The sequence below is a fragment of the Osmia lignaria genome, chromosome 12 (genome assembly GCF_051020975.1).
Source record: "Osmia lignaria lignaria isolate PbOS001 chromosome 12, iyOsmLign1, whole genome shotgun sequence".
NCBI lineage: Eukaryota > Metazoa > Arthropoda > Insecta > Hymenoptera > Megachilidae > Osmia > Osmia lignaria.
Window position 1 is genome coordinate 6,644,397 of NC_135043.1, and position 13,756 is coordinate 6,658,152.

The 13,756-nt window shown below is 47.5% G+C and overlaps 1 protein-coding gene across 6 annotated transcripts in view; it reads left to right on the forward strand.

Annotated features, from left to right (window-relative positions):
- Positions 1 to 13,756, forward strand: part of hth (Meis homeobox homothorax) — a 369,553-nt gene that overhangs the window by 282,964 nt on the left and 72,833 nt on the right. For all 6 annotated transcript variants that reach the window (XM_034321378.2, XM_034321376.2, XM_034321379.2 and 3 more), the window contains one exon: positions 6,219 to 6,295. In XM_034321378.2, coding sequence (XP_034177269.1) covers positions 6,219 to 6,295 — 77 coding nt within the window. The remainder of the gene's footprint in view (positions 1 to 6,218; positions 6,296 to 13,756) is intronic.

The window sequence follows — 13,756 nt, forward strand, 5'->3', positions numbered from 1 at the left end:
ATTCCTAGCCATTTGCATAAATTACGATCCGGAGTCGTGTAGTTGATCGTGCACTAATTGGGGCAATTAGGTTCAAGGTTCATACGTGGACAGTTCGAAAGTTGTAAAAGAAAAGCCGATGTTCACCGACTACTTTTATTCCAACAAACCCGTGGCAAAGTTAGGGTTGTTCGCGCCATCGAGGCCGGAATGCAACGCATCAAGCAGCAATGGCTGATTATCGAACGCAAGCAACCTCGGCCGTTGCAATGACGAAGCAGATTCAGCAACGATATCTATCTGGCAGATGGAGGCCCGCGTTTGCTCGGTTCCCGTCCCGGTGCTGTTCCAGCACGCTTCGACATCGGGACAGCATACCATCTTTGGGCTCGGCTTATCTCATATCGTTCGTGCTTGCCACGAATAGCTGCAGGCGCGTCCTCCTGCATACCTCCATACATTCCATTGTGTTTCGTCTGTAATTACACCGAAAGGGACGTGGCGCGTCTTCGTTCGTCGCGCAGAGAATGCGTCCCCTTGGTCTGATTCCAATCAACCGCATGCATCCAACGAAACGTGTCGCATCGTCGACATTCGAACGTTCGAAATACGAGTCGAACCTTCGGAGGGTTGACGGGCCAGGTAGATTTATTAACGTTTCATCGGAAGAAGGGTTGGTTTACAGCATTCTTACGGTAGGGTACATACTTTCTCAAATCTGTGCCAGCTTATTTGCAGGTTTATCGAATTCAATAGTAAATTTAGTTATTTCGATGATCACCATTTAAATATTAACGTCCATCAACGTCAAGGATGTCGAAGTAATTTGTTGGAAGAACACGGGATTGCTTTTTTAACTCTCTCATTCGTGGTTCAAAGGTGAGAGAGTTGCATTCGCCAGACGGGCCCGGTCCCGTAATATTCAGCCCCTCGAATCTTCTCTCAGACGATCCTCTCTCTCCTCTTAAAGGAAATCCCGTGGAAGTCCTTTCGACGTGCGCCAGCCATTACCTCCGCGTTGCCTCTCCTCCCGCGGCCGGGCCGACTGCAATAACGGCACATTAGAGGATTTTAACGCCGAAATTGAATAACCCCCCGGAGGCGGTAACGAAGTTATGCCCGCTCATGGAAATGCCTTATATAGCTATCCCACCGATGGTAGGAGACAGTCGGAATGAAGGTATTAGGGATGACTGACGCGCTGACGTCGCCTATTTTGTCTCCACCTCTTTGCTCCTCCTTCTCGCTCGTCCTCGTTTCCTCGTTGCTGCTGGCTCTCGCATCAGCAAAGAGCACCGGCACCCTTCGAATTGGCCGACCGAGGCAGTTTCCTTGCTAGATAGCTTCTAAACGATCGGTTGCTTTTCATGCCCTCCTCGAACCAATTGATTTTAACTTCCACCCTTAGGTTCGCTCTTCGAAGAATTACGTTTTCAAAATAAAAATCTAAGGAACGATGAATTTTCGATAGGGGTAGTTTTCATCGGGAAGTCCTCCGATACGATTCGTGCATTTTCCCCACGAGTCACGCGACACCGATCCTAACGGTGGAGGGCGGGAATCGAGCCGCGCGATGACGAGGCGCGATCTCTGCTGGCTCCCACGCCCCAAACGCCCCGCTCGTTAGCCGGAGTCAGCAGCGGTCGTCATCGACGTGTCATTCGGCACCGAGAAGCCTGATTATCGAAAGAGAACCCGGAACGAGCGTCGAGCAAGTACACGAACGGAGATTTCCACCGGCAGGCGACCGCCCATTCGACATCGACGAACCTGACGCAGCATCGGGAATCGGCGAATTGTCGTCGTACGCGTGGGTAGCGTCGAGAACACCTCCTTCTTCGTCGTCAACCGTTTCGCTGTATCGTCGTGCTCGATCGTAACGAGGGCTACGTGCGCAATTGGCCCGATCAGAGGATGATACACCGGAGGGTGTCGCGTTTATCCTACTTGCGACTTTGGCGATACCGCGGGAACCCGGTTGCTTATCGAGCACGATTAATAACAGGCTCGTTTTGCTTCACGCTTACCTATGATTTATCGACTGCTGGCCGGCTACTCGGGCTACGAACAGGTTACAAGTTGAAACATTGCGCGATGCTAATGCGCGTACATTGAATATTAATAGACGGTGAGATCGGTTTTCTTCTTCTCAGAGATCTTGTACGTCGTGGGTGTACTAGAGTATCGGATTCTTTAATTAACGTCCCCTTCGTTAACTCGTCGTTTATTTATTTATTTACAGACATAAACTGCTCGTGCAACACGATGTTCGTACGAAGTGAAATATAGATAATAATTATATAGGAATAGAGGATCGTTTAGTGAACATGTTCGCTGTCGGGCACACCTGTGGATGTCGATCGTTTTCAGTCGAAGAAACAAACCCCTTCCGAGAAAAGATAGCTCACCAGTTTGTACTGATTTGAATTTGGGTCACGAACGATCTCATTGTCTCAAGAATTGTCTGAGGGAGCAATTCTCTCGCCGAAAAGGCGTCGGTTATTTCAGCTACGTCTTTGGTATCAAGGTGGCGAGCCATGGATGAGGTTAGCGTACCACGAAAAGGGGTCGTCTCCAGGCAATCGGGCTAAACTACGAACTCATTTACACACTTAGCCCGGCTTCCGGCTCGCTCGTTTCTACCCCTCTCCATCCAACGGCTGAGAGCGCAAACGGTTTTCATATTGTCTTTTTATCGCTCATTTTCATTTTATCGCTTGTTTGGCCGTCGACTCGAGTCGTCCGCCTCGACGATTCCCTCCGTCTATCTCTTTCGTTCTGATTCCCTGGCCGAAACGGGCGCCATTAAGGGATTCCATTTGCTTTCTCGCGCTTACCGTGCCGCTTCGATGGCTTCGCTGGATAGTCTTTCGTAAACTTCAACATTCTTTTACATAGATCCTATTATATAGAATAGAAAGGTTGCAAAAATAAATGTAATAATTATTTATAATTATTTATAATCTTGGGTGAAAATTCACCGAATATGGATTGGAGGGGGATTAACCAAGGGTTGCTCAACGTAGTCCGAGAGATTCATTCAATTCCGAGAGTGTTACCTGCAACTTTCTCGCGGTAATACTTTTACCGAGTCAAACTTGTGCATCGTCACGGTTGTTCCCGTGGGGGGATGGACGACCCTCGTGGAAAAGCGTCGGGGAACAGGCCAGAACGGACCGCCGCGAGCACTTAAGACTATTGTTTTCAATGTAATTGGATAGCTGCCGCTTTCTCTCTTTCACTCTTTGTCCATTTTACTTCCGCCCGCCCGTTCCGGCAGCTAGCTCGATCCCAGAAGAGGGTGGAAAGCAGTCAGCCAGTCGGTCCCCGTGTACCTTCAACAATTATCTTGATTGTTTTATGCATACACCGACGAGCGGACTCGACACGAGCCGGCTTTGCAGAGAAAAGTCTGGCGATCCTTAGATTTGCCGACGAATTACGAGCTAGCAATATGTCTCCTCGAGTTTTCTCAATTTCTGGTAGTTTGTTAGCAGCCGTGACTGTCCTAGCAAATTCTCCACGAAAGAATTGAAAGAAACGGAAAGGAACAAGGTTCCATTACTGTGTCACGATTACATAACGCAGTCTAGAGATCCGGATCGATGATCGATCCCCTTTAAATCCGTACAGAGTGGAGCACGTCTCAATCTACCGCGGCTCGATATGACGTTACATTGTAACAGGGAAGCTGCCTGGTAACCAGGCGAGATCCGATAGAAACTCTACGCCCAGACAATGCTCTCGACCGATTTAATTAGGATAAGAATCGGTTGGATCGCGTATACACGGCCGTACAATGGGCTGCCGGTAGGGTATAGGGGTGGAGGTGTACACGAAGCCTTCTGTTGCGTGTGTACCGTGGCTCGCCTCCAAGAAACATGATATACAGAAGGGCGAGAGAAGGGTGGAGGAGGAGGAGGAGGTATAGGGATCTGCGGGCCACGGTGGTTTCCAAAAATACCGCAGGCTTCGGCAAAAAGTAACGAGCAGGGTGGCGAGGGGTGGAAACACCAGGGACCGTGGAACGTAATACCGCGGAGCGCCACGTGCTAATTATGTAAAAATATGATGCGGTTCGGCCGCTTGCGGTGCAGCCGCGGGCTTTTATGCGCAGCCGGATCCGTTCGTGTCGCCAGCTCTCACTCTCTCTCTCTCTCTCTCTCCCTCTCGCATACTGGATGAACGCTTGGCATCGGTTCGGGCCCGATTCCACGTCGAATTTAATGTTCCCGTATCGTGGCCGTGAATTACGGTCGAGCGTGTCGCGGCGGTCGCGTAAACGGGCCTGATTTAATCGACCGCCGTGGCACGGTACTTTGCTCCAAGGCGAATAACTTTTCCCGATTGTCCACCAAGGAAATTCTGCGCGAGCTGAACGCTGCAGGTTGGAACGATAGCGAGGCTGTTTATTAGCTGTGTGCCAAAGTTCCATTTGCCTTTTGATAGTAGGGATAGAAAATAGTCGATTGGAAATTTTCACTCGCTATCTTACAAAATTTATTAAAATATTTCTCTATGAGATGCAACGTTGCGACAGAGTTATCGAAAAGAGAAAAGAAATATTGGCAGAGGCTCAAAATGCGAATAGCGAATACTGGGTCCAGATGTATAAACGATGCACAGGTCTGTTATTCTATCGGTGTTGCCGCGCTAGTTCATAAATTCGTGTATAAATCTCATCGTTCTTCGGGGCAAGTTACTGCTAGCATTAATTTCCCGCGCCTCGGCACCGAGGAGAGCAACAGGAAGACGAACGGGACGCGGGTGATTTTACGCACGTGCGAATCGGAACACGAACGCGAAACGTCTTGGTTCAAGAGGATGATATCAATCTGCACGCGGTATTAATCTATTCATCCGGGAATAAACTGTGCCACTTCAAAGGTGGCTCGCGAATGCGACTCGGAGAAATTGGTTAGGAAAAAGGGGTAAATAGGCATGAAAGGATCATGATTGATCGATCGATCACTATCCGTCTCTCTGTTCTTGGAATGATTTAACGTCGCGGGGACTAATTGAAGAGGATACACGCTCGTTGGATGTAGCCGGTGTTGTGTACACATTATTTGCCACGTGTTGAATGAACTGATTAATTGATACTGTCCGGAGGTGAGAATTGCTTAAACATCGTTGTTCGTCTCTCTTATTCACAATTTTGTCACCGATTTATCGGTTTTTATGGATAATCACGATATAAAGTTCCATTTAATTTGAGGGATGCTCGGTATCGCGAGAGGTTCAACAAAGTTTTCGATAAACCGTTTTACTTCGATCACGAAGAGCTATCAAGTGTACGAAGATGGAGCGAGATGATGGACGTCTTACACGTAGTCCAATCAATTTTTAAGCAGACTCGAAACGAGACTCGAAGCGAAGGGTGGCTGTTGCCTTGCGCCCTGTCAGGATACAATCTCTCTCTGTATTATGGATGAGAAACGGTCGGGCTCGGAGGAACGTTAAAAAAATAAAGAAGAAAAGAGTAAGACACGCGATCCGTGGATAATCGCGTTAATTATATTAGCAGCTACGCGAAACGCCGATCCCACGGGGACAACGCATCGTGCATCTTAATTTTCATCCCTTATTAAAGCCGTCGCTTGGGCAAACAAATCGCGAACCTCGTTCGCTACCTCATTTTCATGAAAACGCATCACTGCTAAGACAATTCTCGGTAAAAATATAGCGTGATAAATATTACAATTTTTGTAATTTAGAAAAGTTAGAAGGGTTAAATCAATCTTTCCGATTCATACCTATTAATCAGCAATAACGTTCGCAGTGGCATTTTTTCCCTACTCCATCTTCGTTTCTTTTTTTTTTCTCATATTTCTATTATCCTTGTTGTTGCTCGATAATAAATAATATTTCGCAGCTGGGTCCACGGGAACACGATAAACGTCGTCGCGCGTAGACGCGCGCTATGCACTTACCTGTTACGCGATAAATCACTCGATAAATTGTTTAAAAGCACGGACTGCCGGGAAATGGCTGGCTTTTCCCGCTCGTCGAATGGTGTCGTCGTAAATAACGCGCAACTTCTCGTGCAGTAAGAACGGTAACACGCGAAATTGGCAATGCGGGTGGGCGGTCGTTTTCGAATATTGGAAAAACGAAGGAAAACCGCTTCGTTCGCTTCGATCTTTCCGTTGGATAAAGTAACACAGAGCAGCTGTGTTTCGATGTTTCAATCGGTATCAAGAAAATTGCTAAATTAAGTGTTATCTTGTCTGTTGCAGCATCCCTACCCTTCGGAAGACCAGAAGAAGCAGTTGGCTCAGGACACGGGGTTGACGATCCTTCAAGTTAACAACTGGTGAGTGCATACAATTAATTTGCATGATTTATCAGTAAAAGCGTGATGCCATAAGTTTCGTCTTACATCATAGCAACAATAGGACAGGAAACGATGTATGTTCTCCGATAAACAAACAATTTAACCGAGAAGTATTTATTACATCATGAAATTATTTTTCTTTTTTTTTTTCTTTCTTTATTGGTTTCTTTGAGACGGATCTGTCGGGCCCATGAGATTCCTGACGTGCCCATGTATCGAAGATAAAATTATACTTGCCGTTTCAATGGATTTTCGCGTCGCGTTCCGATCGATGGAAAAGCCGAGCGCAAAAGAATTTAACGTATGAACGCGTTCCATTTTTTCCTTCCTTCGTAGCCAGGTTTAATGAAGATTACTAGTGTTCCGGTGACGGCACGAATCTCAAGAATTTTCTATCCTACCAACGGAGCGCGAGATATTTTTCTACCTTTGTGGAAATTAAACGAGCACACTTCGCCGCGTTCTTCTAGTTTCTCTCAAAATTGCACCGCTCGCTCGCTATTTTCATATGTGCCTGCGAAACCGGCATATGTAATGAGATTCTTTGCATTAATCAAAGCGTTCGCAGATTCCACCACAGTAGCTTATACAATAAATTCTAGGGAAGTAATTGATAGAATCGGTACATTGATATTTTTATTCGCTTCTGCTAATGGGTGCTCGTTATCAGATGACGCATGTATAGAAAATTTTAAAATTATTTTCTTAATCGTCCGTGACGAGTAAAGTAAACTCTCGTACAGCGGATGCGGGCTCATTTCGACTCGACCACAGAAAGAAAATGAATGAAAATTTATTTTAATCTAAATTTATCTTAGATGCACTTAATGCACATCGGATAATTCAAGCTACCATAAATATAAACGTTACATTAGCAAGATTTAATTAAGACGTCGAAAGGAGTAAGTATCCATCTGAACCGTCACTCGCGGAGCATCCATCATCCAAGAGCAAACGGCAATTAGTATCAACTTTCTGAAGGATTCCGATTGTCGTCCGTTGATCATACTCCGCTCCGGAACAAATAACTCGGGATACGGTCGGGATAAAACCGTAACGCTGTCGAATGTTGGCAGCGACGTAACGAAGCGACGTTGAAAATAATATCTCGTTCTCTTGCACGCTTGCCAGCCAGGTAGGCGAGCAGCTTGTAAAACGTTTACGCCAGACCGCTTTATGCACCTTTAATCTCGGCGCGAAGTGCCTTACCGGATTATACCAGTCGCTATTATGTAGCGACTTTACGATTTTCGTATCTGGGCCGTGTCAGCGTACCGAGAAGGACAAGTAACACACTCTGGCTCGCCTTTTTCTTCTCCTCGTCTTTCTGGATCCGTTGGAAACCTGCAAGTACCGTAAATTTTCACGTTGCACGGACGCTACCGATAAACGCACTCACGGATTCGCGTGTACTCGGCCAAAGATTTTCGGCTCGATTCGCCGTAAAGGCGATAGCGAAATATATACGAGAGAACTCGAGGAACCAATTGCCGGTCCAACACGCGTCATCAAGGGGATTGTTAACCGTGTCGCGTCGAGGGACACGTTCGACGGGGAACAGGTTAACCGGATCCTGTAGGTGGCTGCATCCGCTTAGAATGCGGCTGCAGGTGCGGCCAATAAACCGGGAAAATTTTGAAACTGAAGTAGAGAGATAGCGGCTGACAGGAATGCAGTCGGCTGGATACATTCAGAAACAAAGGTATTTCGTTTTGCGCGCACACGCGTACGATCCCCGACGTGTCGGGCTTGTATTTAAATACTCCTCAGCATCGTTCCAACCTATTAGCTACTTATCTGCTATCTTCTGTTTCGATATACCGACCGCGGTGTCGTAATCTACGCAAATATTCCGTGAACCACGAGTACACGTATTTCCAGTGTACGAGAACGGGTTACGAAAGGTTGTCGGTGTCTCCTGTTTAAAGCTGGCCAGCCTTCTTTCTTTTTCATTTCTTTTTTTTTTTTTTTTTGTCACGTTCACCGGTGAATAAAAAGGTGAACACGCTCGAGATTTCAGGCTGATAGCCGGAGCCAGATTTTACGAGTGTTCGCGTTACCTTACGGCGATTTCGCGGCACAGGTAACGATTGCAATTAATAAGACCCGTTGCCTTCGAGATTCTTTGATGATTCATAATGATACGGTTAATCGTTCGACCGGTGTTTATGACGGGTACCGGGATTAGCTTCGCGGGATTTAATTGGCAACGTGATTTCGGGGATTATCGCCACTCTGGACGTTCGACTTTCGAATGGGAGTGGCACGCGTGCATCCACGTTAGTTTGGAGTTTTAAACGGAAGCAACGTAATCGATGGAACTGCTTTTACGACGAATCGATAATTTCGAGGGATTCCGGAATGGGTATGAAAAGAAACGCTTCCTTAAGATTATTGAATAGAATATTTCTTTTATTTGTAATATCTTATATTTAATATACAAATTTGGTATTCAATATTTTTTTATGAAGCTTGATTTAACGATGAGTAGCGTTATAAATCAGACAGCAAACATTGGACGGAAATTCGAAGGGGGTTGATCCGCGACAGATCGGAAGATACTTGTCGACAAACTTCTCGAAGAGTCGCACGTCGTAGAGAAAAGTTAATTCCACGTGATCCGGTACCAGGGAAAGGGTTAAGACGAGGCAGAGAGCACCCTTTCCGAAGCTTAGTGTGTCCTGTCCCGTGAAATCCCCCGTTTCTTCGAGTTGATCCACCGTTCCTTCGTGTCTCGGCTCCTCCCTTTTCTCTTTACAGAGGAAGGAACGCGTTTCCCTTGCTCTCCTATCTAGCCATCTTGATAGATGTTTCCGCGTGCCACCTGCGCCAGCATCCGAATTACAGCGACCCCTGTTTACCGTCACGTTTAAGCACCCCCTTTCATCCTTTCGTTGTTGAACGGAAGCGTTAGGAAAATCCTTGAATTAACGAAACCTCGTCTCCCGGTGTACGATTGTTCCGCAACGACGTACCTGAAAAATATTCGTATCTTGAATTCAACCCGAAAGCAATTCCTTCGTGTTTGCTTTCACCCCAAGGAGGATCGAAATAATCCTCGTTCTCGTTCGGTATCGTTCGCGGTCGTGAATCAGTTGGGTTCTCGCGACCGGATATAAAATGCGAAACGAATTGCCCGAAGTATTCCCTGCTCGTTTCTCTTGTTGCACGCGGTTGGTCCGTTCGGCCAACAGAGACGCGGGTGGTTTGCCGCGCGTATAAATAAAATCGTCACGACGTACGCGCGTTCGCCGGCAGCTTTATAATAAGAGAGAGATTCCAGAACGACGACGGGGGTTGGTGGTCGGACGTTGGAACTCCGGTAATTGTGCACAAATCAAGTTTAAGGAGGCCTCTGGCGATCGGGATTTTTCTCATCGCCGAACGCTGTAGTATTTATTTCGTTCGCGTACCAGCTACGCCCACGCTCTGCCACGATAATTGCGTATCCGCCGTCTCGAACGGTGTTAATTGCGTCCCGGACGACGCAACCGTGAAAAACACACGCAACAATTCGCAGTGGCACGGAATTTTTGGCATCGTTCCTCCGTGTTTACGCGCTACCCCCCGGTTGTCGCGTGATATTTTCTCAGGCATCTGTCCATATCGTTGACGTCTCGCTCGCGTACCCGCCTCGTAATTAACCGGCCGTAACCTGTGCCCACGCGCAAATTAGTAGCGCATAACTTTTCCCTCGATTCCTTCAAAAATAACCTCGTGCACGATGCTCGTTCGCTCGCATTCCACGCTGACTGGAGGTTAATTAAGCCTTGTGTTAATAACCAGCCACCCGTATCCACCATTGACGTTCAAAATTCATCCTGTTCTAATTGAAATCGCGAAGACTCTGCGGAATTTTCCCAGGATTTTCGTGAAACTTTTCCAAACGTACCTGGCCGAGGTAAGAACTAAAAGGGTGGTTTTTTTTCTCGCTCGACGAGAGTGCAGTTCGTGATGTATGCTTCGCGTGGGTGGGCAGGCGTAAGGGCGCTCGTAGGCGGACCCCGGAGCTTAGCAAGCGCGGCTTGCACTTGCGCGGCGAAGCGTATGCGAGAGCCACCGCAATTTCTTCGCGGCGCGATAAGTTTCGTGATATATTTCGTCGGGGGAAACTCATGTTTCCGTAATGCAATTAGAGCGTGGCCGTTGCACCGTGGAACGTTGCCTCGGACGGAGGGCTGCGTTCGGGGGCGACGCCGACGACAACGACGACACCGACGTCGCTACGTTTAGAAATAACCGGTCTAATTAGAATACCCCGGACAAATGAAATAATTCGTGAATAAAATGTTTCTTCTGGTTGTTGTGCGCGTTTCAAGAATAAGTCAGTTTTCTCTAACCAACAACTCCTCGTTTCTCTTTCTCCATCCCCCTTTTCTCCGTTTGTTTTCTTCTCTCGTTTTGTCTCTTTCCCTTTCGCTCCTTCTCTTTCTCCCTACCTTCGCCCACAATTTTCCGTCACATATATCAAGCTGGACAGTAGTTAGAACCGTTGCCAGCTTGTTACCGTGTGTAACCCTTGTGCGGACCTCGTTGTACCGTGTACGCGCGCTAACTTACGCGGAATCGTGGTGCCGCGGGGATGGAACCGCTCGCGAATATAGTTCAAGACAAACTGTCTTCGACGAACGGATCACCGTCGTTATTTCTATTGAATAATATTTAACTCGTGAAACAGATCAACTGTCAGAGTGAAAAATGAACGCCTCTAAATAGTTGGACGTTATTGAAACGTTGAACGATGCAATAGAAATAACCGTACGTAACACGGCACAGTATAATGAGGATCATTAAAGATAATTATTGAAATTCAAGCACGCTTCGTATTTTCGGAAAGGTTCTCAAGTATATTAATTTATTTCTTGTTTGTAAAGCATCGTACAGAACCTTCCCTATTTCCATCCAACACCACCAACACCGCTTCTCGAAGCACGCCCGACGAGCGTCGCAAATACGTACTAATATTCTCGCTAATTTCTCCGCTTTCCCCGCGCCGTCGCGTATCTCGCTAATAAAGCGCAGGTTATTTATCGGCTCGCCCATCCCCCGACCGTGGTGGCTGCCACTTGGCTCGTTTATCTCGATGTCGCGTCCGGCGCATTTTTCCTCGCTCGCTATTTTGCTCTATTTCAGCCGCGGTCGAAATAATTTTATCGCTTAGGCCGTACGTTTCGTCGATGTTGTTCCTCCTCGTTCGAGTCACGCTTGAAATAATTTTATCAGTCTCCGACGACGCGTGTTCCGCGCGGATATCCCGGACAACGTTGCGCAATTCCTGAGCGTATAAAAGTTTTCATTCCTCTTTTTATATATTTAATTCGATCGAATTTGCAACAGCAATCAACGGGTCAATGAATTTCCAGCCGGTAATCGTCGTTTTGCTCATTTCTCCAGGGCGTCCCGTCGTCGAGTGTCGCGGCGCCGCTGGCCGACTTCCTTTCTTAACATCGCGTCCGAAATAATTTTATCGGCCGGGCCATTTATTCCCTCGCACCCTCCCCGCGTGCTCGTCGTCGAGTCCGTCAAGGTGTTTTTCTTCGCGCGTTCCATACCCCCGCGCTACCGTTGCGCTTCGATTTGCTCTCTTTCAAGGGAGGTCGAAATAATTTTATCACTTACAGCTGCAACGCGCCGCGACGCCGTAGACCGGTGTCTTAAGAGGATTTCGATGTTAACGGAGACGAAGAGCGATTTCGCTTAAGCCCACGAGACGACGCTTAATCACCGGGCGAAATTTACCGTCCTCCGGATTCGGCTGTTCCCCGAGAAGGGGGAGAACAGCTTGCCTCGACGATCTTCTAACGATCCTCCCGTCGAAACATCTCGTTGCATCTTCATTTTTCCCGATATATCAATCCTGCATCGCATTATCGATACCGCTAACGAACCTGACACGATTATTATCGCCACCCCGTTACACTATACCTCCTCGAGCAAGATATTTTTTCGCGACACGCTTCACCCTCGAGCATCGTCCAGGGAACGATCTCGCGTGCAAGGACTGACCTGTGGCACGGTATACAAAGCAACCACCTCTCTTTTGCGGCGATATTCTGGCTCCTCGAGCGGATCGTTAACATCATAACTATACGTCGCCCGGGTAATTTAGACCGCTGTAAAACCACGGACCGGGTCCGCGTTACTGGGTACGTGCGTTATAAACATATGGATGCATGTTTGCACATATATATATTCCTGTGTATACCGGGTGTTCGATGATCCAACAAATATCTATCAACGTATTCGACAAGTCTCGTTAGATAACAACACTAAATGTCTGTTCAATTTCAATATTGAATTTTTTTTTTTTATAAATGTCTGACTTGGGGTAGTGAATCAATTTACTTGTCACAGAGGGATGTTTAACATAGTTCACCTGACACCTTGTATATAGCCGTTCGGCTATAAGCGACTTGCTAACAAGACATTTCGTTTTACAAAATCGTCCGAGAGCCGGGAGCCACGCGAATGGGGCCGTAAATCCCGGGACCGGATGTTAATATCCCCACCGAACGAACTTACCCGTCCCTCGCCATACCCGCGCCTACTTTCCCGCGTTCGCAAATATTGTTGCACCGCGCGTGGATGTCGCAGTTTTGAGCGCAATGGCCGTTAAACGTCACTTCTGCGGCCGGCCTCGAACTAATCTCTTTTACGCGTTCCGCGAAAACGCAGCGGCCTGAACGTACGAGCTCTGTCAGTGGGACGTGGAACGATGGCCGCTAAATCATTCAGCTGGCAACGTGTTTCGTTCACTGGGTTAGCCATCGTTGTTGCCCGCAGGGTTAAATAAGACGTGGTAATTGAATAGAACACGCGTTTCCCTTCGCTTCGATCCAGTTCCGACATCGTAAAGGTTCCTTTCTCCGGGAATTTTTCTACCTTCCGAGAGGGAGAATCGGGTAGAGTCGTTTGCATTCGGGGTTAAGGAGCGATCGGATTCGAATCGGATAGGGATAAGAGGGTTCGATTAGACGCGAGAGGAAGGAAACGGTGGATTCACCGCAAATGAGCTCGTTCTGGGAAACGAATGCTCTGTTACGACGAACGGAAGGAGCTGCTGGATCTCGAGGTGTAACTAAGAAATTGCTTTCTTCCGTTTAGTTAGACATTCGAAGATCAATCTTTGCTTGTAATTAAATTCTTGAGGATATTTGATCAACTATCTCTTGCCGACCCACCTTGTCCTGATTCAGCTATGATTCCGATTCTCGACGTGTCGATCTAAAGATCGTAGCGTGATCGTCCGGTGGTCGCTTCTGAAATTGTGGAGGGTAACCGAAGCCTCGGGAGCTCACGCTCGGTCGAGTCGAAAATCTTGAAGCGGCCGTATAAGGCGCTCGAGCGGCATGGCGCGAGAAAGGGTCGCGAGGTGATGGAGTGACGCGATACCAAGGTGCACCGGTGACACCGTACACCCGGCTGACTTACGGTCCCTCG